The 26,012-nt window shown below is 46.8% G+C and overlaps 1 protein-coding gene across 3 annotated transcripts; it reads right to left on the reverse strand.

Moving 5' to 3' along the window:
- Nucleotides 1-131: 131 nt before the first annotated feature.
- VPS51 (VPS51 subunit of GARP complex) lies at nt 132-23,804 on the reverse strand. Of its 3 annotated transcripts, none has more exons than XM_079929950.1 (10): nt 23,524-23,804; nt 22,903-23,032; nt 4,003-4,149; nt 3,702-3,921; nt 2,882-3,599; nt 2,274-2,423; nt 1,856-2,074; nt 1,283-1,404; nt 1,104-1,191; nt 132-491 (listed from the first exon to the last, which is right to left on the reverse strand). In XM_079929950.1, the coding sequence occupies exons 1-10, from the start codon at nt 23,746-23,748 to the stop codon at nt 231-233; spliced, it is 2,280 nt and encodes a 759-aa protein (XP_079786076.1). In that variant the 5' UTR covers nt 23,749-23,804; the 3' UTR covers nt 132-230. The 3 variants fall into 3 exon arrangements, with proteins under 3 accessions (XP_079786076.1, XP_079786077.1, XP_079786075.1); XM_079929951.1 differs by having other exon boundaries at nt 1,856-1,966; nt 2,274-2,489; XM_079929949.1 differs by having other exon boundaries at nt 2,274-2,489.
- Nucleotides 23,805-26,012: the final 2,208 nt, after the last annotated feature.

The raw sequence follows: 26,012 nt of genomic DNA on the forward strand, positions 1-26,012 counted from the left end.
CAGGTCAGCCAATCGTCTCTCAGGGGCGAGACCAACAGGACCGCCTCCAAAGCCGCCTCTGTAGTCTCAGGCTCACAGCTCCACCTCCCTCCCCCCACAAGCCCCGCCCATGCAGGCGACAGGGAGCAGGAGACAACACGTCTTTATTAGGCAGGCCCCGAGGGGAAGGGCCACCAGGGCGGGCCACCAGGTCGGGCCACCAGGGGATGAATGGATTGGTGTGACCGGGCCTAGCCACGCTCACAGATGACCTCGACGACACTGGGTTCCATGGGCACTGGGTCCGGGCAGCGCAGGGCAGCTGAGGCCACCACTTCGTCCAGCAGCAGGTGCACAAGCTCCTCATCAGCCACAAAGCGCCACAGGTAGAGCTGCAGGAAGTGGCAGTCCACCTGCACCTGCTGCAGCCCGAAGCGCCCGAAGGTGCGCAGCCGCACGCACTCCAGCAGTGTCTTCAGGCTGATTTTGATGATGCCAGTCAGCACCGACACCTGCACGCAGGGACACAGGGATGCAGACCCACTACAGCAGGTGTTGGGGAGGGGCACTAGATCCCCGAGGAAGGGCACCCACGTTCTGTGCAGGGGCCAAGGAGATGGCAAAATGCCAGTAGCTGTGATGGGGTGGAAAGTCCCAGGACCCAGGTAAGAGGGAGGGACCACACAAGGTTGGCCCCATCATCTGGAGGAGAGTGGACGGGGAGGGCCCAGCAACCTGAGGCAGAGATGGGGGTCAGCACTGATATGGGGAGGGGAAAAGCTTACTAAGTTGGAGGGAGAGTATCAGGTCCCTGAGCACGGGCTGGGTTGGGGCAGGGCCCATGGTGTGACTAGGAATCCCTGGGGAGGACCCAGGGCTATGGTGGGGATAAGGACGAGGGCCAAGAGGTATACTAGATTATCACCCAGACGCGGGCAGAGGGCTATGAGATGGTGATGGCGGGGCTCTGGATGACCACTCACTCCTAGAAACATCTCTCAGAAACAGAGACGGGGTGGGGGGCGGGGAATCAGAGTCCTAGGGCTCCCTGGGCCAGTGCGGGGCTGCTTCAGCCAACCTTCCCAAGGGGCCCTGGGAAGGCAGGGTCACTATGGACTTCAGACCTTATTGAACTCCACAGGACTGAACACGTCAATACGCTCAGAGAACAGCTTCTGGATGTTGCTCAAGAGGTTGGTGTCCATTGGGGCACTGAATGGGAGGAGACAAGCAATCAGAGCCCACCCCTGCACCCCGGTCCTCCTTTCTCCATCCTCCCTGCGCCTACCCTGACCAGCCAGACCTGGGTGTGTAGCTGGGTGCATAACGGCCCTGCTGCCGAGAGCTGCTGTAAACGGAGAAGGTCCTCTTGCTAGAGTCGCTGCTCTGGGCCTTGCGAACACCCTCCTCATACAGGAGCCCCACCTGGTGGTGGAAGGAGGAACTGCAAGGAGGCCAGGGCACGGGGAACATGCAGCCCACCAGGTGCCTTGGGCAAGGGCCAAGGATGCCCTAAGTTACACACTCATTTGTTGTAAGAATCACAACCGTTATAAAAACCACAGGGTAGTTAGGGCCTGTACCTAGTTGGTACCCAGTCACTATTTACAGAACCAGTGGAGTGGGGCAAGAGTGGAACATAAGAGTTGGTACTGAGGCCAAATCTTCAGGGCCAACCCTGACCTGATTTCCTGGGTGACTCTGGGCCTCAGCTTCCTCCTCCTAGCTGAAATGCGGGTGATGAGGCCACCATGGCTGAGGAGGAAGGCCGTAGATGCAGGCACTGCCTGGCCCCTCCTGTCATGATCCTCAGAGGCCTGTTCCCCCAGCACCCCCAGCCCACGTCAGAGTTCCCCTGGCCAGCCCAGGGCAGCACCTGCACGTCGATAGCTGTCGTGTCCTCCACCACCCGCTTCATGACAGCACGCACGTTCCGAGGCTCCAGGGTACTGAGCCAGTCCCGCGTCTCCACACTCTTGCGCAGCATCTGCGATATGACCAGGCCCTGCACCTTCACATAGTGGGTTAGCAGCCGCCGTGCCGTCTCCCTGGCCTCCGCACACAGTGTGCTCACGGGTGTCACTGGAGACTGGTCCTGAGCCAGGGATGCAGAGGACAGACAGGCAGTGGGTACTGGGGGCAGCTCTGCAGCCACTGGCCACCAGGAGCTGGGCACAGGCTGGGCAAGGGGCAGGCTGAGTTGGGCACAGGCAGCCCTGACCATGAGGGCACTGCCCAGCCTCCTGTGTTCCTAGCATCACCTCCCCCCACCCTGCTCTGAGCTAGCAGTTCACCTGCACCAGAAACTGTTCGTCGGTGAGGGTGAGGATGTAGGAGATGGTGGCGGTCTCGTAGTCCAGGCAGAGGCGGGAAAGCAGCAGGAGCAGGGCAGGCGGCGTGGCGCCCCCCTTCTCCCCGGGGCTCTCACAGAAGTTCTGAGCTGTCTGGCACATGGAGCGGATGAAGCCCACGATGAGGCTCTCACGGACACCCTGGCTGCAGAACTCGCCCTGTGAGGAGGAGCGCCCCAGATACACAGCAGGTCCAACCTTCCAGGCAGAGGCTGCTAGTGACCTTCTACTGGGACTCGAAGTGCCCTGGCCTCTCTCCAAGGGACAGTTTCACCCCGCATTCCAGAACCCCAGAGCAGCTCCCCTGCTGTGGGAAGGGAGTGCAGGGGGGCAAAGCCAGCACTGGGGACCCTGCTTGCAGATGCCCTCAGAGCCTGCCCCACCCCTCCAGGCTATGCCAGCCTTTCTCAAGGCAGCCTGAAACCACATCCAGACTGCCTGGGGCGAGGACTGTGTGCCCTGGTAGCTGCCAACCTGCATGCAAGATAAACGAAAGAATGCCCTGAAAAGGAAGGAAAAAAAGAAAAAGGATGCCCAGGGGAAGATCGTACCCGGAAGTAGGGCTTGTTGGAGAAAGACACCTCCTTGGCAGTGAAGAGGTGCACAGAGGCCAGCGAGGCCTTAATGTGGCTCAGGGTGGAGCTGGCCACGTTGGCCAGCAGCTCGGCCAGGCCGGGGCCTTCCTTCCCAGCAACTCGAGGGGCGGCCAGCGCCTGCCGCACGTCCGTCAGGCAGCCCAGGAAGGCCGACTGCAGGCCCTGCAGGTGCTGGCCCAGGCGCTCGCGGGCCACTCGCTCCACGATCTCTGTGGCGGCCTCTGCCAGCCCGGCAGCGGCCAGCAGGGCCCCGGGCGCCCGCAGGCGCCGGTGGAAGCGGTCCAGCGCCCTAACGAGCAGGGAGTTGTCACTGCCACCCTGCTCCTGAGCCAGCCGCCGCTCCACCAGCGCAAAGTAGCGGCTGCCCAGCTCCCGCGCAAAGGCTGCCAGCTTCTCGGCACCCGCCGGGCCCTGGGCCGCAAACAGCTCCTGGTAGGCCGCCGCCACCTGGCAGAGGCCCCCGACGAAGCCGCTGCCGCCGCGGTCAGTGAATTCTAACACGTCGGGGGCCGGAGGGGAGGGCCCCAGCTCCGCCTCCAGGCTCCTCAGCTCCTCCTCCAGCCGCGCTCGGCCGTGAGCCAGGAACTCCTCGCACAGCTCCTCCGCAGGCTCGCCCAGGGCCAGCAGCAGCTCCACGCACTCGGCTTGCTCAGGGGCGCCAGAGCCACCCTCCCTGCGGGAAGGGAGAGGGAGGTGAAGGGCAAGAAGACAGAATTCGGGGCGGGGGCAGACCCAGGAGACCAGCGGGTGTGGCATGAGGGCCCAGAGCCCACACCTGAAGCGCTGCCGTAGCTGCTGGGCCAGGCGGGCCGTGATGACCTGGCAGTCGTCCTGGATGGCGCGGAATGAGGGCAGGTGCTGGTACTGCTGCAGCACGGCCCGCGCGCGGCCTTGGTAGCGCACCGCCTGCCCGTAGGCGCCCAGCTCCACGCACTTGGTGAGGCGCGAGGGCAGCTCGAAGAGGAACTGCAGCTTTCGTAGCAGCGCGTGGACCCCTGGGGGACAGGGGGAGGTGGTGTTAGCCCCAACTCCCTGGGGGTGGCCCACTTTAGCACCAGCTCTGGGGCGGGCCGCACCTGCCAGCTTGGTGATGCGCTCGTGGCGGTCCTGCAGCGTGGCGCTGATGCGCGCGCTGAAGTCCGTGATCACTGCCATGTTGGTGGCCAACCGGTCCATCTCATCCTCCATCTTCCGGAAATCGTTCTTCATCTTCCGGATAGTGTCTAGGAGGACAAGGGCGCAAGAGGGGGAAAGGCAGATGACTAGGGCCACAGGCAGAACACTCAGCTTGAGAGGTAGTCCAAATGCCCTCACACACACCCGCCCCCTTCCCAAACGCGCCTGAGCTCACTCCTCGAGGGTCACATTGATGATTAGGTGCTTGAAAAGGAGGACTGCAGTGGTGCTTGGTCACTATAAATGGGGGTGAGGTGTCATTAGTCAGTGCAGCAGACGTTTTCTGAACACCCCGTGTGTGCCCCTAGCCCCAGTGCAGTGGCGAGATGCCCATGAAGCCGCAGTCCTTGATCTCAGAAGATGCCCAGATCCAAAGGAGGGCCCAGGGCACTTGGCAGGGACCTGTCTGCTCGTTCCCAAGGGCATCCTCCATGCCCAGCACCCTGCCTGCCATGGGACAGACAGTAAATACTAGTTCAGTCTTACCTCTTTCCCAGAATTCCCTAACCCTTTCACTCTGCCTTCTAGAACATGGTTGACCTTCCCTGAAGGGTTCTTTCCCTTTGGTCCTGACAGAAACCTGCCTAAGGAGGCTGTTCTTCCTTTCAACCCAGATGCCTCAGGGCCTGGCCCCTTAACACTTCTAGATAGCTTCTACTCCTCCTCTCTTTGAGACCCCAGCTTCTTTGAAGACCATGACATCAAACTACACCCCTTCTTGTTGCCATCCCTACTATCCTCTTTGCCACGCCCCTCAGTTCCAGATCACGGCCACACCTCCTCGTGGACATCAGCGTACACAAGGATGAGCCTTTGGACATTCTTGACTCTCCGTTTGCTGACCTCCTCAACTCCATCCATTCTTGCATCTGCCTCATCTGTGCCACACTCTCCCTGCCCTTGCTAAGAACTGCATCCTCTAAAACCTTAGCTTCAAGCCTCACAACCTTCTGATCATTCACCCTGTTGACCCCGCCCTAACAATCCTTTGGCCTTTTCAGTAACTCCAGACCCAGCGGCCCTACCACTTGGTCACTGTTTGTAATACCTCTCATGGCTGCACTTCCTTCCTCACTCCTCTTAGAATCTGTGGTCCTCCACGAGCATCAGCACCCATTTGCAAGCCCCCTTGCATCTCTTGCCCCCTGGCCCCCGTTATTTGTCGGCAGAACCCTACCACAGGTTAAGCCCAATTACCAACCCACTCCCTAAGAATGACAGCTGAAAATGAGCCACAAAATCATACCAACTGGCCTCCCTTTCAAGTTAGGACTTTAAGTCCCAAAGCAGCACTGCACACTGGTCAGCTGTCCTTCCAAACCTTCTAGTGAGTCTTGTGTTTCCATTTTCCAAAATAACATTTTGTCCTCAGTTCTCAAAACGCCAGTACATGCCCCCAACTCTCAAATGGTGACCTTGATTCACACTTCACAGAGAAAATACAAGCAAACATCAACGCCTTCCAAACCTGCAGAGTGAGTAGATCCCTGAGGGAGTCTCATCCTGTCCCACGGCTGTGATGACTTGGACATTTCTGCCTCCAGTCCTGACCAAAGCCCTGCCTAACAACTTACTTAATATCCTGATGTGCATGGCAAACAGGCACCTCAAATATATGTTGAAAACAGAATTTTTAAAAAATTTTTGAATTTTATTTTATTTATTTTTATACAGCAGGTTCTTATTAGTTATCTATTTTATACATATTAGTGTATACATGTCAATCCCAATCTCCCAGTTCATCCCACCACCACCCCTCCCCACCACTTTCCCACCTTGGTGTCCATACGCAAAACAGAATTCTTGACTTCCCCCAAACCTGTTCCTCCACTAACCTTTTCCATTTTGGCTCCTGTTCATTTATTTCTTTACTTGTTTTTTTTAATTAATTAATTTTATTAATTTATTTTTGGCTGCGTTGGGTTGGGTCTTCGTTGCTGCACGCGGGCTTTTCTCTAGTTGCGGCGAGCGGGGGTCACTCTTGGTTGCGGTGCGCAGGCCTCTCATTGCGGTGGCTTCTCTTGTTGCGAAGCACAGGCTCCAGGCTCAGTAGTTGTGGCACACGGGCTCAGTAGTTGTGGCTCACAGGCTCTAGAGCTCAGGCTCAGTAGTTGTGGCTTGTGGTCTTAGTTGCTCCGTGGCATGTGGGATCTTCCCGGACCAGGGCTCGAACCCGTGTCCCCTGCATTGGCAGGCGGATTCTTAACCACTGTGCCACCAGGGAAGCCCTCCTGGCCATTTCTTAAGAGTCATCTTTGATTCTTATCTCTCCTTCACCTTACATTCAGTCCACCGGCAAGTTGCATAAGGTTTACCTCCAACATTTTCTTTCCAAGCCACCATCATCTCTTGTCCAACTACTACTAACATTTCCCAACTAATTTCCCTAATTCCACTCTGGAACTCACCATCAATATGCATAAATGAAAGCAATGAGGATGAAGCAGAAACATATCTATTATAGGAGACTTTAATCCACTTCTGTCAATCCGTGACAGACCAAAAGGATAAAAACCAAATGAAGCTACAGAAGTCCTAAATAATATCATTAATATGGAAGACCTATTTGATTTTTATTCTTTTCAAGATTCCATAAAATACACCAAAACCTTACCACATATTAGGTCATACAAAAAATCTCAATAAATTTACAGAAGAAAAGAAACTAAATGGTACAGAAAGCATTCCCTGATCACAATGCAATGAAATTAGAGATTAATAACAAAACTAGAAAATAAAGAGATCCCATTATTTAGAGAAAACCTCATTATTATCAACTACTGGATCAAAAAGGAAATCAAAGCTGAAATTTCTGTATATGTAAAAAATAACAACAATCAAAACACTATAAGAACCTATAGGATATAGCTGAAGCAATGTTCTCAGGAAAGCAGTCCTAAATTCTTATAGTACTAATTAGAATAAACATTCAACTCAAGAAGTTAGAAAAAGCACTACAAAAGAAACCAGAAAAAGAAAGCAGAAAAATAAAAAAGAAAGCAGGAATTAATAAAGCTAAAAGCAGAAATTAATTTATTTTTTTAAATGGGAGAACTAATAAATAGATCAAAGGTCAGGGTCACTGAAAAAAAATGAAAAACAAAATATATAAAATGTGAGCTACCCTAATCTTTAAATGGGGAAAAAAACATACACAAAGTAAGAAATAAGGGGAGAAACAATCACAAATACACAGATATTTAAAAAATCACAAGATACAACTTAGCTCAATTCTGTGTAAAGAAATTGAAAACCTAGATGAAATGGATAATTTGCTACAAAAAAACAGAATTTACCTAAATGGATTCCAGAAGAGCAAGAATACATGAACAGAGAGAACTGAGAATGTTGTCAAAGAAAGATTCTCCAGGACTTCCCTGGTGTTGCAGTGGTTAAGAATCTGCCTGCCAATGCAGGGGAAACGGGTTCGAGCCCTGGTCTGGAAAGATCCCAGATGCCATGGAGCAACTAAGCCTGTGCGCCACAGCTACTGAGCCTGTGCTCTAGAACCGCGAGCCACAACTACTGAGGCCACATGCTGCAACTACTGAAGCCCGCACGCGTAGAGCCCATGCTCTGCAACAAGAGAAGCCACCGCAATGAGAAGCCTGTGCACCGCAACAGAGTAGCCCCCGCTCACCACAACTAGAGAAAGCCCGCGTGCAGCAATGAAGACCCAATGCAGCCAAAAATTTAAAAATTAAAAAAAAAAAAGAAAGATTCTCCTTCCCCCCCCCACAAAGGTGCCAGAGGATGTCATGGGGGTGCTGCCATAGCTCTGAAGGACAGCTCATTCCAAAGCTCTGTGTGAGAAGTACTCAAGCAGAGAAAATGAGAAAAGCGTTCACATTAACTTTGTGGAAGAAACATAACACTGATACAAAAATGTGACAAAAACAGCTCAAAAATGCAAGTGACACATTCATATCTTATGAACTGAGATGCATAGATACCTTAATTAAATTAATTAAATAAATGGAGATACACATATAAATTAACAAACAGAATCCAGCAATGTATTAAAAGAGTAATTGACAAATATGTCCAAATGGTTTTTATTTCAGGAATGCAAGGACGGCTCAATATGAGAGGATCTGGATAATAATTCACCATATTAAGAGATGAAAGAAAGACGATTCAACGGCTATTCTTGATTTTTTAAAAAAAACTCTCAATAAAATATGAACAGCTGAATATTTCCCTAGCCTCCAAACACCAGCATCATGTTTAATGAGGCAATGCTAGAAGCAATTCCCATTAAAATCAGAAACATGGCAAGGAGGTTCATGATCACCACTGCTGTCTGACATTGTTCTGGGGTACTAGCCAACACAATTAGACTCAGGTAATATATTACAGAGATACAAAAATTGTAAAGGAGGTAAAATTATCACTATTTGTAGATGATATAATTGCATAAATTGAAAACTCTAAAAAACAAATCACTGAAAGTACTACTACAAACAATAAGAGATTAGTAAGGTGACTGAACATGAAATTAATATAAAAAACCTATAGAATTAAGCAACAACATTCACACATAGTAATAAGAAGATACAGTAGAAAATGACCCATTTTAAATAGTAATTTTAAAAGATCAAAATATCTAGAAATAAATTTAAGAAATGTTCAACATTTACATAAAGAAACCTTTATAAGCTGAGGAACATACTAGAAGGCCTGAAGAAGTGTGAAGACATACCACATTCTTGGACAGGAAGCCCCCAAACCTAAGATGTTGATTCTCCCTAGAAATTTAACTTGATCCAGTAAAATTTTAAGAGACCCCCCTCCTTTTTTTTAAAAAGTATAATTTGATGAACAGGTGGAAAAATAAGAAGGGGGAACTAAAATTTGGAAGTGAAAAAGAGTAAGAAGGAACTAGCCTTACTAGAATTTAAAACGTGCAGTTTTATAGCTACAGTAACTTAAAGTGTGTGGCACTGGTACATGGACAATTAGAGATAAATTGAACAAAACAGAAGGTTTTTCAAAAATCTAGAAACATAAAGAAATTTACTATTATGATAAAGGTAACATTTCAAGTCAGTGGGGAAAAGATGAATTATTAAATAGTGTTAGGACAACTGGAAAGCCATTTAAAATAAAAATATAGTTGGGGGCTTCCCTGGTGGCGCAGTGGTTGAGAGTCCACCTGCCGATGCAGGGGACACGGGTTCGTGCCCCAGTCCGGGAGGATCCCACATGCCGTGGAGCGGCTGGGCCCGTGAGCCATGGCTGCTGGGCCTGCGCGTCCGGAGCCTGTGCTCCGCAACGGAAGAGGCCACAACAGTGAGAGGCCTGCGTACCGCAAAAAAAAAAAAAATATATATATATATAGTTGGACTCAGACCTCACACCTTCTATATACACACAGAGCAGAGGGATCAAAGTTTAAATGTGATTTTAAAATGTAATCACAAAAGTACATGAAGAAAGTCAGGGAGAATTTTAAAATAATATTAGGAATGGAAAAGGTCTTGCTTAGAAACACCTCAAACTCAGAAGTTATCAAAGAAGAGATTAATAAAATTGTTTGATCAACAAAAACCACCATGAGCTAAATCAAAACGAACTTTAAAAGAACTGCAAATCATACCATACAGGGCTACTTTTCCCTAATATGTGAAGAACTCTTACAAATCATTATGAAAAAGAACAACTCAGGAGTTCCTTGGAGGTCTAGTGGTCAGGACTTGGCACTTTCACAGCTGGGGCCTGGGTTCAACCCCTGGGTGGGGAACTAAGATCTCGCAAACTGCCCAGCATGGCCAAAAAGAAAAAGAAGAAAGAACAACTCTATAAAAAAATAGGAAAAGGACATCACAGACAAGGCATATCAAACAGCTCTTAAGCATACAAAGAATGTTCAACCTCACGAGAGAAATTAAATTAAAACTACACAGAGGGACTTCCCTGGTGGCACAGTGGATAAGGCTCTGCGCTCCCAATGCAAGGGGCCCAGGTTCGATTCCTCATCAGGGAACTAGATCCCACAATGCATGCCGCAACTAAGAGTTCACATGCCACAACTAAGAAGCCCATGTGCCGCAACTAAGGAGCTGATGAGCTGCAACTAAGGAGACTGCCTGCCGCAACTAAGGAGCCCACGTGCAGCAACTAAGACCTGGTGCAACCAAATAAATAAATATGTAAAAAAATAATCTTATTTAAAAAAACTACAGAGATACTACTTTTCAGATTGTCAAAGACTGAAAATTTTAGTAACTTAGTGTTGGCCAGGGTGTATGGAAAGAGCTGTTCTCCTATTTGCTGGTGGTTGTGCAAACAGGTCATTTTCTACGGAAAAGAATATGGCAATATCTAACAGCAGTCACTTGTGAGCCTTCGCACACCCACACCTGGCCTGTGTGTGGCTCCTGGACTGTGGGAATGTTCTCTGAGCAGGATTGGGGCAGCAACCCAGCTTGGGCAAAGTGAGGAGAAAAACATCAATGACAATGACAATAAAAAGGAACAGACAGACACAAAATATGCAGGGAAAAAATAGCTGGAGAAAATCAAACAAAAAAAATGCACAAGAACTCACAGAGCTAACACCTACAGAACAATTAAGAGATTTTTAAAAAAGTTACACGAAGAGATAGACCAAGAATCACAAAATGAACTTCTCATGTTAGCAACACAGTCTGTGGGACAAGACCATTCACCCTTCTTAGATTCCACAGAGAGGAAGGTAACTAAAAAAATAAAGTCCCATAATATGAAACATCTGTACTACTCTTTGGGGCTACTGGTTGGAGTTACTTATATTTTTTGGAAAATGGTGACTGTTGCCAATTCACAAATAATAAATTAATGGACATAGCACAGACAGTGCCGTGCAGTTAAAAACTGAATGAAAGGGACTTTCCTCGTGGCGCAGTGGTTAACAATCTGCCTGCCAACGCAGGGAATACAGGTTCGATCCCTGGTCCGGGAAGATCCCACATGCCTTGGAGCAACTAAGCCCGTGCGCCACAACTACTGAGCCTGTGCTCAACAGCTGTCAAGCCACAACTACTGAAGCCCGTGCGCCTACAGCCCATGCTCCACAGCAAGAGAAGCCACCGCAATGAGAAGCCCAGACACCGCAACGAAGAGTAGCCCCCACTTGCGGCCAACTAGAGAAAGCCCAGGCGCAGCAACGAAGACCCAATGCAGCCAAAAAAACAAAACAAAAAAAACCAACTGAATAAAACCAGAGCAAAGGCAAAAGATGGAAGCTCAGGTACCAGAAGGCTCACGGGCTGACGATCATGAAGAGGCTTGGAAGTTCATGAGGCGTTTCGTCTTCCCCCAGTGAATTCTTGTTTTTGCTTACAAACCATTTAACCTATGACACAACCTCCTTCCAGGGCTGTCAAATGCTACCATCAGAGGAGCCGATTCGTTTTGGAGTGGGTGTTTGGGACCGTGACATTTAGGTACTACATCAGAAAGGAAACTTGAATCTGACTTTCAAAGGGAAAAAAAAATCCAAAAACTAAGTTGTCATTAAAACAGAATAAAAGAAAACCTAGTACTGGTGGCATTGCTGTTGAATGCACAGCCACAGAGCCATTTAAATGGAAATAAAAGTTGCACCACGGCAAAACAAAAAACCATCCACACCACTGAGTAATAAAGACTACACTGTACATCCCCGAACTCTTTCAGGCTTGCTAAGATAAGTAGTTTGCAACTAGAGCAAACTCTCCTTGGGAGGAGTGGGTGGTAATTGGTAGGAGGCTGGAGGGGGCCTTGTTGGTCATGCTGTTGATTGACCGGGGTGCTGACTGCACAGAGGTGTTCCATTTGTGAAATTCCAGGAGCTGGCCACTATGACCTGTGCACTTTTCTGTTAATCTTCAGTAAAGTTTACCATTAAAGATTGTTTTGTCTTTACCTGGGGAAAGGAATGGGAAGAGCCTTTTCACTATACAACCTTTGGGACCTTTCCAATTTTGGAACAGATAAATGCATTATTACATAAACAAACGCAGTGTCTAGGCCAAAGGTTGGCAAACTATATACCCTGCGGGTCAAACCTGGCTTGATAGCGGTTTGGCTTTTTGATTTTCAACTGGGCTATAATGGACATAGCATAAAATTCAGTGGTTCTTAGTATATTTATTATATGCACAAGATGGCACAACCAACATTACTATCCAATTCTTTATTTCATCACCCCAGAAAGAAACCTTGTATCCCTTAGCAGTCACTCCCTATTTCACTCTCACCTCCGTCCCTGGCAACCATTCACCTATTTTCTGTCTCCATGGATTTGCCTATTCTGCACATTTAAAATAAATGGAATTAGGGAGTTCCCTGGTGGTCCAGTGGTAAAGGATCTGCCTTACAATGCAGGGGAGGTGGGTTCGATCCCTGGTCAGGGAACTAAGATCCCACATGCCGTGGGGCAACTAAGCCCACGTGCCACAAACTACAGAGCCCACGTGCTCTGGAGCCTGTGCGCCACAACTAGAGAAAACTCGCACACCACAACTAGAGAGAAGCCCACGCACCATAAGGAAGAGCCCACACGCCATAACGAAAAATCGTGCACGCCTCAACAAAAACCCCGCGTGCCACAACTAAGACCCGACGAAGTCAAAAATAAATATAATAAATAAATAATAATACCAAAAAAATAAAATAAATGGAATTACATACACTATGTGGCCTTTTGTGTCTGGCTTCTTTCACTTAGCATGTTTTCTTTTTTTTTTATTTTTTTAACATCTTTATTGGGGTATAATTGCTTTACCATGGTGTGTTAGTTTCTGCTTTATAACAAAGTGAATCAGTTATACATATACATATGTTCCCATATCTCTTCCCTCTTAGCATGTTTTCAAGGCTCATCTAAGTTGTAGCATGTATTAGTACATCATACTTTTTCATGGCAGAATAATATTTCATTGTATGGAATAGGCCACACCTGTTTTCCATTCATCACTTGGTGGCCATTTGGGCTGCTTTCACTTTTTGGCTGTCATGAATAACGCTGCTATGAACAACTGTGTATGTGTTTTTGTAAACATATGTTTTCAATTCTCTTCGGTATATTCCTAGGAGTGGAACTGCTGGGCCTCATGATAACTCCATGCTTAGCCTTTTGAAGAATGGCCAAACTGTTTTCGGGTACACCATTTTGCATTCCCACCAGGAATGCAGAGGGTTCCAAATCCTCCACATCTTCACCAACATTTGTTTTATTCCGTTTTCTGGAAAACCTAGTGGGTGTGCAGTGGTTATCTCATTGTGATTTTGACTTGCATTTCCCTAATAACCAGTGATGTTGAGCACCTCTACATGTGCTCGTTGGTCATTTGTATATCTTCTTTGGAGAAATGTCTATTCAAATCTTTTGCCCATTTTTAAAAAAATTTATTTTATTTATTTATTTATTTTCGGCTGCATTGACTCTTCATTGCTGCGTGCAGGCTTTCTCTAGTTGCGGTGAGTGGGGACTACTCTTCGTTGTGGTGCACGGGCTTCTCACTGCGGTGGCTTCTCTTGTTGCGAAGCACAGGCTCTGGGCGTGTGGGCTTCAGTAGTTGTAGCATGTGGGCTCAGTAGTTGTGGCTCGCAGGCTCTAGAGCACAGGCTCGGTAGTTGTGGTGCACAGGCTTAGTTGCTCCGCAGCATGTGGGATCTCCCCGGACCAGGGCTTGAACCCATGTCCTCTGCACTGGCAGGCAGACTCTTAACAACTACGCCACCAGGGAAGCCCCTGCCCATTTTTAAACAGGGTTGTCTTTTTAGTGCTGACTTAATCAAAGTTCTTTACATATTCTGGATATTAGACCCTTATTAGCTATATGATTTGCAAATATTTTCTCCCATTCTGTGAGCTGTCCTTTCACTTTCTCTATAGTGTCCTTTGAAGCACAAGATTTTAATTTTGATTAAGTTCAATTTATCCAATTTTTTTTCCTTTGATTACTTGTGCTTTTGGTGTCTATAAAGTAAAAACCCACTCCTGTGTGTCTCTACTCTCAACACTACTTCACACCTGACACCAGATGTGTGGGTTTTCCACTCATCAAGCAATTCTGTGACATCAGCTGGGCATCCTATGATTTAACTTAATTCTGACACCATCTACCGGGAGTTAGCGTCAGATCTCATAGGTTAAGGACTCAGTCCCACAAAACTATCCTCTCTCACTTTAGATTTCAATCACAAGTCCAGGTTGTCAGCTATGATTCTGACTGATTGGCTCTAAATTGGAGGTTCCCATGACCCCCTCCTCAGGTTCAATTAATTTGTTAGAGCAGCTCAGCAAACTCAGGAAAACAGTTTACTTACTAGATTACTGTTTTATTACAAAAGGAAACAACTCAGGAACAGCTAGATGGGAGAGATGTATAGGGCAAGGCATGTGGGAAGGGGTATAGTTTCCATTTCCTCTCTGGCCACGCCACTTTCCCAACACCTCCACATGGTTCACCAACCCATCCTTGTGGGTGTTTATGGAGACTTCACCACATAGACACAATTGATTAAACCATGAGCCATTGGTGACTGAATTCAATCCCCAGCCCCTCTCCCCTTCCTGGAGGCCTGGGGGGTAGGGCTGAAAGTTCCAACCCTCTAATCACATGGTTGGTTCTGCTGGCAACCTGCCCCCATCCGTGGGTTATCTAGGAGTTTTCCAAATATCACCTCATTAACATAAACTCAGGTGTGGTTGAAAAGGGCTTGTTATATAAATACCAAAAGACATCCATGTCACTTTATTTCACTAGAGCTATTTCAGGAACTGGAAACAAAACTAAATACTGTTAACAAGGCTCTTATATAGGGAATTACAAGGGGTTAGGAGCTATTCCAGGGGTGGTGCACAAAGACCAAATGTATATTTCTTATTATAAATCACAAATCACAGTGTCATATCTAACAAACTCTTGTCTAATCCAAGGACATGAAGACTTACACCCATGTTTTCTTCTAAGAGTGTTTAGTTTTAGCTGTTATATTTAGGTCTATGATCCATTTTGAGTCAATTTTTGTATAGCGTGTGAGGTAGGGATCCAATTTCAATCTTTTGATACGGCTATCCAGGTATCCCAACCATGTGTTGAAAAACCTAGTCTCCCTGTTGAGTAACTGTGGCATCCTTATAAAAAAAATTAACTGACCACAGATGTACAGGTTTATTTCTGGACTCAATTCTATTCAATTTACAGAAGCCTACAGGTTGTTATGTGGGGCCAGATATGGGTGAGAAAACGGCAGCCTTCACGAGGGCTCACGCCAGTAAGAACTGCCACTGCCAGTGTCCTTGTCCCTACAGTGAGCCAAAGCCGGCCCCCACCTTAGCAGGAGACCCTCCAATACTAGCGGGTGTCAAAGCACTGTTACCTGCCCTGGCCATATTCCAATTCCTGATCCACAAGTCTCTCTCTTGCAATAGAAAGGTCATCGACTGCCACCTCTTCACTCCCAGCCACAACTAATGGGACTAGAGGGCAAAATCTGACCTATCATCTAGCCACCTCACTGCCACTTGACATTAAAGAAATAAAGACACAGACACAGGAGAAGGCCATGTGGAGACAGAGGCAGAGGTTAGAGTGGTGCAACTGCAAGAAATGTTTTAAGTCAACCAGAACCTGGAAGAGGCATGAGAGAGTCTCCCCTAGAGCCTTTGAAGGGAGTGCAGCCCTGCTGACAACTTGATTTTGAGCTTCTGGCCTCCAGAACTATGAGACCATAATTTCTGTTATTTTCTTAAAATTTCTGTTATTTTAAGTCACCAAAATTGTGACAGTTTGTTATAGCAACCACAGGACACTCACACAAATACTAAGGATTTTTTTCCCCTGTAGGAAGTGAGTGGCAGGGGTTTTCATTAAATATGTTTTGAATATATAAACCTTGCCTCTATTTTCTTAAATGTAATATTGTGGATGTAATTTAGACTGTTTTCTTGACTCTGGATAAACTTTATAAACTTTTTGCAAAGATAATGATTTGCCAGTGACTGCAGATGTTGACAGAGCTGCTGGTTCCTACACCAAGTGGTCCCAGGTTACTAGATTTTCTTGAATTATTATTTCTCCTTTATGGCAGTATTTTTTTTTAGTCTATTTGTCTACTCTCTGATTGTCATCATTTTATTTTTCACTTGTTAAACAACAGTCTAACATAAAACTTATTCATTTAGGGATTTATTTTTTATGCATAATGTTTGTCTTTTATAGAAATGCAGTTCCTTCTACAGGTACTAGAACAAAAAAATCTGATTTTTTAAAGTTATTTTTGGACTTGTTTTGCGTTTGAAACAAGGCATTAAACATTATGTCTTATCTATAAGATTTTGACCAAGTTATTTAGCATCTCATTACCTCAGTTTCCCTATCTGTAAAATGGAGATATAGTTAACTACTTCATAGATGTGTAAGAATTAAATTAATTAATATATGTAAGCAGTTCAATCAGTGTAGTTTTATATTAAACACTCAATAAATATTGTCTAGTATTAACCAGTTAAACTTGCTATTATATATAACTATTAATAAATTAGTTTTACTTGTAAAGATCTACTAATAATGAACTCAGTTTTTACTTATCTGCGAATGTCTTAATTTCTTTCTTTTTTTAAAAAATATTTATTTATTGTTAGTTAGTTGCACCGGGTCTTAGTTGCAGCATGTGGGCTCCTTAGTTGCGGCAGGTGGGCTCCTTAGTTGCAGTTCCAGGGCTTCTTTAGTTGCGGCTCACCAGCTCCTTTGTTGAGGCACGTGAGCTCCTTAGTTGTGGCATGCAAATTTAGTTGCGGCATGCATGTGGGATCTAGTTCCCTGACCAGGGATCGAACCCGGGCCCCCTGCATTGGGAGCGCGGAGTCTTATCCACTGTGCCACCAAGGAAGTCCCTCTCTTTCTTTTTTACAGGATATTTTTACTGGGTATATAATTCTTTGTTGACATTTGTTTCATTCAGCACTTTGAAATGTGAATCCACTGCCTTCTGACCTCCATGGTTTCTGACCAGAAATCAGCTGTTAATCTTATTGAGTATCACTTGTATGTGATGAGTCACTTTTCTCTTGATGCTTTCAAGTTTCTCTCTCTTTTTTTTTTAGCAGTTTCACTGTGATATGCCTAGGTGTGAATCTCCCTGCATTTATCCCACTTGGAGTTTGTTGTGCTTCTTGGATGTGTAGATTAATGTTTTTCAGTAAATTTGGGTAGGTTTGGGCCATTATTTCTTCATATATTCCTCTGCTACTTTCTCTCTCCTCTCACTCTTCCCATTAGGCATATGTGGGTACACTTGGTGTCTCACATGTCTCTAAGGCTCTGTTCAATTTTCTTCATCCTTTTTTCTTTCTATTCCTCATACTGAATAATTTCAACTGACCTATCTTGAAGTTTGCTGATTCTTTCTCTGCTTGTTCACATCTGTTATGGAGACCCTCTAGTGAATTTTTCATTTTCATTGTGGTACTTCATCATTTCTAGTTGGTTCTTTTGTTAAATAATTTCTTCTCTTTGATATTCTGTATTTGGTGAAACATTCTTATGCCTTCCTTTAGTTCTTTAGATACAGCTTCCTGTAGGTCTCTGAACATATTTAAAATAGTGGATTTAAATATTTACGTAGTAAATTCAACTTCTGGGCTTCTTCAGGGACAGGTTCTACTGCTTTTTCTTGTGTATGGGTCCAACTTTCTACTTTATTTGCATGCCTCATCAATTTTTATTGAAAAAACAGACATGTTAGATAATATTGATATAACATGGCAACTCTAGAAATCAGATCCTCTCTCCTCCCCAGGGTTTGTTGTTGCTCCTTGTTGCTATTGTTTGTTTAATTATTTTTCAGAGTTACTAAACCTGTACTAATTTGTTTCTGAACCAACTCTGTAAAGTTTGTATTCTTTGCTGTGTATAGCCACTGAAACCTTTACTTGGTTAGCTTAGTGATTAGCTAATGACTGGACAAGGATCTCCTTAAATATCTAGAACTAATAAATCTCCTAGTATTTACTGAGGGGCTGTGTGTGTGTGTGTGTGTGTGTGTGTGTGTGTGTGTGTGTGTGTGTGTGTGTTGGGGCATACCTTAAACACTCAGCCAGGAGGTTTACAACTCTCACTTAACCTTCACTTCCTGCTTGCACTGAGCCTGAAGTAAGCCAGAAGTGAGAGCTTAGGACGTTCTCAGGTCTTTCTTTCTTTCCTTTTTTTTTTTAATACATTTATTTAATTTATTTATTTATTTATTTTTGGCTGTGTTGGGTCTTCATTGCTGCGCACAGGCCTTCTCTAGTTGCAGCGAGCGGGAGCTACTCTTTGTTGTGGTGTACGGGCTTCTCATTGCGGTGGCTTCTCTTTGTTGCTGAGCACAGGCTTCAGGGTGTGCAGTAGCTGTGGCTCGCAGGCTCTAGAGCACAGGCTCAGTAGTTGGGGCACATGGGCTTAGCTGCTCTGCAGCATGTGGGATCTTCCCAGACCAGGGCTTGAACCCGTGTCCCCTGCACTGGCAGGTGGATTTTTTTTTTAATTAATTTATTTTATTTTATTTTTGGCTGCATTGGGTCTTCGTTGCTGTATGCGGGCTTTTCTCTGGTTGTGGTGAGCGGGGGCTACTCTTCGTTGTAGTACACAGGCTTCTCATTGTGGTGGCTTTTCTCGTTGGGAGCATGGGCTCTAGGCATATGGGCTTCAGTAGTGGTGGCACATGGGCTCAGTAGTTGTGGCTCATGGGCTCTAGAGCGCAGGCTCAGTAGTTGTGGCACACAGGCTTAGTTGCTCTGTGGCATGTGGGATCTTCCTGGATCAGGGCTCGAACCTGTGACTCCTGCATTGGCAGGCAGATTCTTAACCACTGCGCCACCAGGGAAGTCTCTCAGGTCTTTCTAAGTATGTGTACTACTGTACACATTTGTGGCCTTCAAGATTCCTAATAATGTGTCAGAGCTTGTCAAAGCCCCTAGGGACATCTCATTCCTCAGCTTTTCCTTTTAAGCGTTTGGGTTGGTACTATTGTTTGCCCAAGTGTTATCTATCACTTCAGACAGACACACCATTTGCCTGTAATTGTTTTTGACAAACAACTCTGGTGAGAGACTTTTTTAAAATTTTTTTGCGGTACGCGGGCCTCTCACTGTTGCGGCCTCTCCCATTATGGAGCACAGGCTCCAACGCGCAGGCTCAGCGGCCATGGCTCACGGGCATAGCCGCTCTGCGGCATGTGGGATCTTCCCGGACCGGGGCACGAACCCGTGTCCCCTGCATCGGCAGGTGGACTCTCAACCACTGCGCCTCCAGGGAAGCCCTGGTGAGAGACTTTTAGCACTGGGTGACCTCCAGGTCAAGACAAACCTATGGGGTAGACTGTTTCAGGAAACCACCAGACAGGTTAAATAATGACAATTCTTTGGGCATGAGGCTTTGAAAGAACTCCAGCCTTGTTCTGCTCCCTCTAGTATTAGGGGTATGGGCTATTTTTCAAGGCTACTGCTAAGAGAAAACGGTGGGGCTAGGACAAGCTAAAATACCATAGGATTCATTATTTTTACCATGATTCAGCTCTTTTTCTTGAATAAATGCTCCTCTGATTGCTGCACACCTCTGGTTACTTTCCAGAGTTCTAAGAAAGCTTATTGTAACCATTCTGGCCAGTTCAGGGCTGCTTTCATGGAGGGGATATTTTCAAATGCACTTACTCCACTATTTTTGCTGACGTCACTCTGGATGCCAGGGCTGTTTTTGTAAATGAGTTTTGCTGGAATACAGCCATGCTCATTCATTTATACTGTCTGTAGTTGCTTTCATGATAATGGCAGAGATAAGTAGTTGTGACAGAAACCAGATGGCCCACAAAGCCTAAAATATTTACTTTTTGGTCCTTTCAGAAAACCTAAAAAAGAAAAGAAAAGAAAAGAAAAACCTCACCACCCCTGTTGTATATCCTATGCAGTCAGACCCCGCTCCCTTCACCCCCACACTCTTGCTCTCCCTGCTCTGGTCGTAGAGTTTCCAGGGCCTTTGCACAAGTTGTTTCCTCAGCCTGGGCCACTCCGCCCCCAAATCCTCCCATCGTCAACTTTTCGTCATTCACCTTAACTGTGACCTCTTTAGAAAAGTCTTTCTCTGCCACTCTCTCTATATCAGTCCCAACCACACACTCTCTAATATATTATCCTGTTTCATTTTCTACAGAGCTCTTGTTGAAGTGAACTGATCTTATTTTCTTTCTTCATTATCTGTCTCTTTCTCTAGAATGTACATTCTGTGACAGCTGAGAAACTGTCTTATTTACTGCTATATCCCTGGTGCCTAGAATAGTACTTGGCACACAGGCAAATATTTGACAAGCGATTGAATAAATGAATGAATCAGTTGAATTAATGTATATTCATACTGACACCACTCTCCCTCTATGACCACTCCTGTCTCCATCACAGGCTCACCCTCCTCCTCCCCATGGCCATCAAACGGAGGCGCTCCTCCAAGCTCTGTCCTGGGCTCTCTTCTTTTCTCAGGCTCTATCCCATTCTTAAGCAACCCTGCCCACACTTCCCTTTAAACTCTCCTCCTCTTCACAGCTGCCTCCACGGCTTATTCCTCTAGCTCAGATCTCTCTTCTGAGCTCCAGAGCCACATATGCATCTGCCTTCTTGTTAGCTCCTTATGCACAGCTCCAAAACCTCAAAACCTAGCTCCCTTAGCCTCAAAGTTCTTTCAAAGAGTTATGAGTTCTCACCACTAGGTAAAGGTTCCCCACTTCTAGCAAGAGTCAGAAGGCCACTCCTTAGAGATACTCTGAGGAAAGAAGAGATGGATTGGACTAGACCCCCTCAAGCTTCCTTCCATACTGAGATGCTGTGATTATCTGACATGGATCTCTAGAGTTCTTATGATTAAGACCAAAATCCTTCTTATTTTGTCTACAAAGGCCTTCATGATCTGGCCCCACAGGCTCATCCAGGTTTATCTCATGCCTTGCTCCCCTTAAAAAAACAAAACAAAACAAAACCTAGCTCATTATGTTCCTTTTCCTACACCTGATCTTCTTGCAGTTTCTTGGGCACCACATCCACCATCCACTGTTCAAGTTGAAACTTAGGTCATTCTGTACACCCAAAGCTCCTCAACAGCATGTCCTGTCGATGTTGCCTCCTAACACTTCTCAATTCACTCATCACTGTCCATCCCCCCCATTATCATCCTGGTGTTAGCTCCCAGAATCTCTGGTCTGGACTGCTGAAATGGCCTCACTCCAGCCACCTCTCCAATCTATTCCTTTCAATGTAGCCAGGGACAAGAGGGATCTTTTCAAAACACACATCACATCACTCATTTGTCTAAACACTTTGATTAGCTAAGTACTCTTTAGATAAATGGAAAATTCCTTAATGTGTTCTGAAAGGTCTAGTTAAACTCTACCACACCTATCCACCTGACTGGCTCTGCCCACAGTCTGCTTTCCCTCCTGCTACAGTAGATGAGCTCTTGACCTCCTGTTAAGGCCAGCCTCTCCAATGTGCACTGCTCAATCCCCTCCCTCTTTCCTGAGGACTTTGCTTCTGCAGTTCTTCCCTCTCTTGCACCACTGATGAGCACTCCATGAGCTAATGTATTGGTCAAGCTTATCAGTTCCATTTCTTGGAATGCCTTCTTCGTTATCTTCTAAGACAGCCATGGTCTGGGTCGTTCTCAAACATTCCCAAATGTTTGTTTCTTTGAGAAAGAAGATTTGTGAGATTTTCCTTCTTTTCATGACTTCTGAATGTTAGGATGCACCAGGCTTCAGTCCTCAGACCTCTTCTCTCTGTACACTCCCCCCAGGAGAGATCATCTTGTTCCATGTACCTCAAGTGCCAGCCTTCTCTGAATTCCAGATCCCTCAACTAACAAATTTTTAAGAATCTTGAGCCATTCTACTTTTCCATGGTTACCACCCTGGTCCATACAACCAGCATCTTGCCTGGACTGTTATAATAGCCTCCTAATGGGTGTCTCTGCCATCCTTGCCTCCCTATAGTCCACTCTCAACAAGTGGACAGAGGGATCCTTTTAAAACAACAGTCAGGTCACCCCATTCTTCTGTTCATCTCACTCAGAGGACAGACATTCCCATAGACTGCAGGTAGACCTGCAGGATCTGCCTCTAGGACTAAGTACATGTGGGTCCCAAAAATCTGAACAGTGCATTTCACCAACACAGGACAAAAGCTAGTGTGGATGATACTGAACATTGCCTAGTACCATCTTGAACAGAGAATAAAGGGGACAGAAGGGAAAAAAAAAACCCTTTATATGATGTTTGTCCCTTAATGTCATACATTTTCTCTCTCTGCTTCATTTAAAAAGAGAGAAAGGGAAAAGGGGAAAGAGGAAGGAAGGAAGGAAAGAAGGAGAGAGAGAAAGGAAGAAAAGAAAGAAAAAAAAAGAGAGAATGAAAGAGAGATAAGCCCATTCTCGAGAAAGACCTGAACCAGAGAAGAAAGCTACCACTAATGAGAGAAACTAACCATTACTTAGGCATGGTTAGTGTCAGAGATTAGTGACACAACCTTAGTGTCAGAGATTCTAAGTACTTCAGGTAAATTCATTTCTTTTTAAAATTTCATTTTGTCCTTTTCTCCCCTTTGGTCCTCAAAACAACCCTCTGAGAACAGTTATCACCTCAATAGTCATCAAACCACGAAAGCTCTGAGCGAGAAAGATGAGAGTGCATTAGTGTCAGGGCAGGACTAGAATCTGGGTCTGCTCTGTCTAAATCCTCTACTGGCTTCCCCAACATAGGAGAAACGGGGGGATGTGGGACTGTGAGGAGTGTGCCCCAGTAGGAATCACCTGTGGCTGAGATGAACTTGTTGTAGTTCTCATAGACCAGGGTCTGCATGTCGCTGTCTAGAGCCCGGATCTGCCGCACCATGTCCGTCTCACTGTCCATCAGCTGGGCCAGTGGGCACTCTCTTCGCAGCTGGAGGAAATTAGGTGGTTAGTATCCAGGACAAGGGGGCACTCATGTCCCCCAGGCTTGCCCCTAACTGGTAGGCTTTTGGTGCAAGAAAACCCTGATCCCACCCCTGCCAGGAATCTCAGACAAGGAACCTATAAGTGGCATAGCTCAGGAGTTACCAGGTCAGACCCTATTTGGGGTTTGTCGGCATTTGAAATACTCAGCTGCAGCCAAGGCCCAGTCCTACGCCTGTCAGCGCCTGGGCCACGCCCCCTATATCGGGTCTATCAGAACCTCAGCCCAGGAGACCTCAGACTTCGCACCATCTCAGGCCAGTCCAAGTCTGCCCACGACCCCTTATCTTCCAGCTCTGCCCCTATTGCCCGGCCCAGGGTCATCCTGCTTTTATGAACACCTCTTCCCTCGCCCCACCCTCCCCCCCGCAACAAAGTCGCAGGCGTGATGTGGGGTGCAATATATCGGGGGCCTGTTCCCCCTCCCGATACACACACCTTGTCCAGATACACTTCCGGGTCGAAGTGCGCCCCATTGAGATCTGTAGGGTCCAAGGGGTCCGGCCCCGCGGGGCGCCCCGCCGCCTCCACCTCCGAGAGGCCGTAGTAAAGCTTCAGCATCCCGTGCGCCTTCCGCCGACGCTCCGGAGCCTCCGCCTCGGGCCCCTCTGGGGAGTCCCCAGGTCCACAGCCCGGGCCACGTCCTGCGGTTGCCGCCGCCATGGCTCCAAGTGCAGCCCACAGGAGTGAAGCTGGGCAGGGGATAGGGAGGAGGTACTTCCGGGAGCCATAAAGTTGTTGTTGAAACAAGGCAGTCCTTCGGGTGAAACGTCCCCCTGCAGCCCTGGGTCCTTCGAGACTGGAGTTCCCCCGCACCTTTCCCCCCCCGAGCGAAGAGGTTCCGCCAGAGCCCTGGGTTCCCCCAGCTTTGCAGGAAGGATTTTGTGGAACTGGTCGAGTCGCTGTCCTCCCAGAAGGAGGACGAGTCGTGGCTTCCAACCCTGCACCCCCGCAGACAGGGGCTGCGGAATATGTCCCTAGATGCAGTTGACGGAGCGCGGGCCGTGGAGCCAGAGAGGGTATGTCTGGCATCCTGCCACTGCCTTGTTACGGGGGTAGCAGCTCAGTTTCCCCCATTCCTAATATTGGGGTACGTATTTCACAAGGGGGCTGCGAGGATTAAATGCATGTACAGTGCTGCACAGTGGCTCTAGCGCAGTGTTTCTCAAGGCCTGGTCCTCTGACGTGCATCAGAATTGCCTTCAGAATTACTTGTGGCGTGTTGCAAAGACTCTGGGCTCCCCTCAGACCTAGCTTATTTTTTTTTAAGTCAAGCAGTTCTGGTGCACCTGAACTTGAGAACTCCTATTATACGCCGCTTAGAAGACACAGTTGGCACATCTTAAGTGACTGATGGGATGTGCTGACGGAGGGGTTAGGTGGAGATGTTGAGGATAATTCTCAGGTTTCCGATTGGGACAAAGGTACAGCTGTTCACCCAGGTGAAGAGCTGAAGATAGGGAAAGACTTGCAGTTCAAACTGAGACACGCCGAGTTTGAATGGATGAAAAGGAGAAAAAGACTGTGTCAGTGTGGTCCTTGAAACATTACTTATGATGGGCTGGGGGGGCCAGGGATGGAATGGAAACCACTTTATTCTTTGGCAGGGGTCCTGCCAGCCAAACACAGCCCACCACCTGTTTTCATATGGCCTGTAAGCTTTTTTTTTTCATTTTTAAATGGTTGAAAAAAAATGGCATTTCATGATGTGAAAATCATATGAAATTCATATTTCAGTGTCCATGGGAACACATCCATGCCCATGCATTTACATATTATCTATGCCTGCTTTTGGTTTTTTAATTTATTTATTTTTGGCTGCCTTGGGTCTTTGTTGCTGCGCGCGGGCTTTCTCTAGTTACGGCGAGCGGGGGCTACTCTTCATTGTGGTGCGCGGGCTTCTCATTGCGGTGGCTTCTCTTGTTGTGGAGCACGGGCTCTAGGCATGCAGGCTTCAGTAGTTGTGGCACGTGGGCTCCCGTAGTTGTGGCACACAGGCTCCAGTAGTTGCGGCACGCGGGCTCAGTAGTTGCAGCTTGCGGGCTCTAGAGTGCACACTCAGTAGTTGTGGCACACGGGCGTAGTTGCTCCGCGGCATGTGGGATCTTCCCAGACCAGGGCTCAAACACGTCCCCTGCATTGGCAGGCAGATTCTTAACCACTGCACCACCAGGGAAGCCCTATGCCTACTTTTAACTACAACAGCAGAGTTGAGTCATTGCAACAGAGATGTACGGCTGGCAAAACCTGTAACATTTACCATCTTGTTTTTCACAGAAGTTTGCTGACCCCTGACTCTATGGGATACTCAGAGGCTGTATAAAAAATATACATGAAGATTTAAGCTTATCAAGCTATAATCTTAAGAAAAATGAAGAAAAGAATATAAAGATTTAGGGGCTTCCCTGGTTGGTCCAGTGGGTGGGACTCTGCGCTCCCAATGCAGGGGGCCCGGGTTCGATCCTTGGTCAGGGAACTAGATCCCACATGTCTGCTGCAACTAAGAGTTCTCATGCCGCAACTAAGAAGTCCGCATGCCACAACTAAAGATCCCACGTGCCGAAACTAAACATGCTGCAACGAAGATCCCACCGCAACTAAGCCCCAGCGCAGCCTGAATAAATATAGTCTTTAAAAAGAGTAGAAAGATGTAGATCTACTCCAAGAAATCTATAAACTTCAAAAAAAAGTTGCAGAATACTGTTAAGAAAAATTATCCAAAATTTGGAATACAGACGGTAGCATGACCTTCCAATATCATACTGGGGCATTGTTTCACAAGCCCACCCAAGGATTATTTAATTACCTATAGGAGTGTACATTTGTTTGATCTTGCTATTTAGATATTGTCCCAAAGAGATGCAAAACATCTATATCCAATGGAAAAATAACCTCAAAATTTGGTTTGTTTGCCCTGTAGGACACCA

Source organism: Stenella coeruleoalba, assembly GCF_951394435.1.
Source record: "Stenella coeruleoalba genome assembly, chromosome: 8".
NCBI classification, from domain to species: Eukaryota; Metazoa; Chordata; class Mammalia; order Artiodactyla; family Delphinidae; genus Stenella; species Stenella coeruleoalba.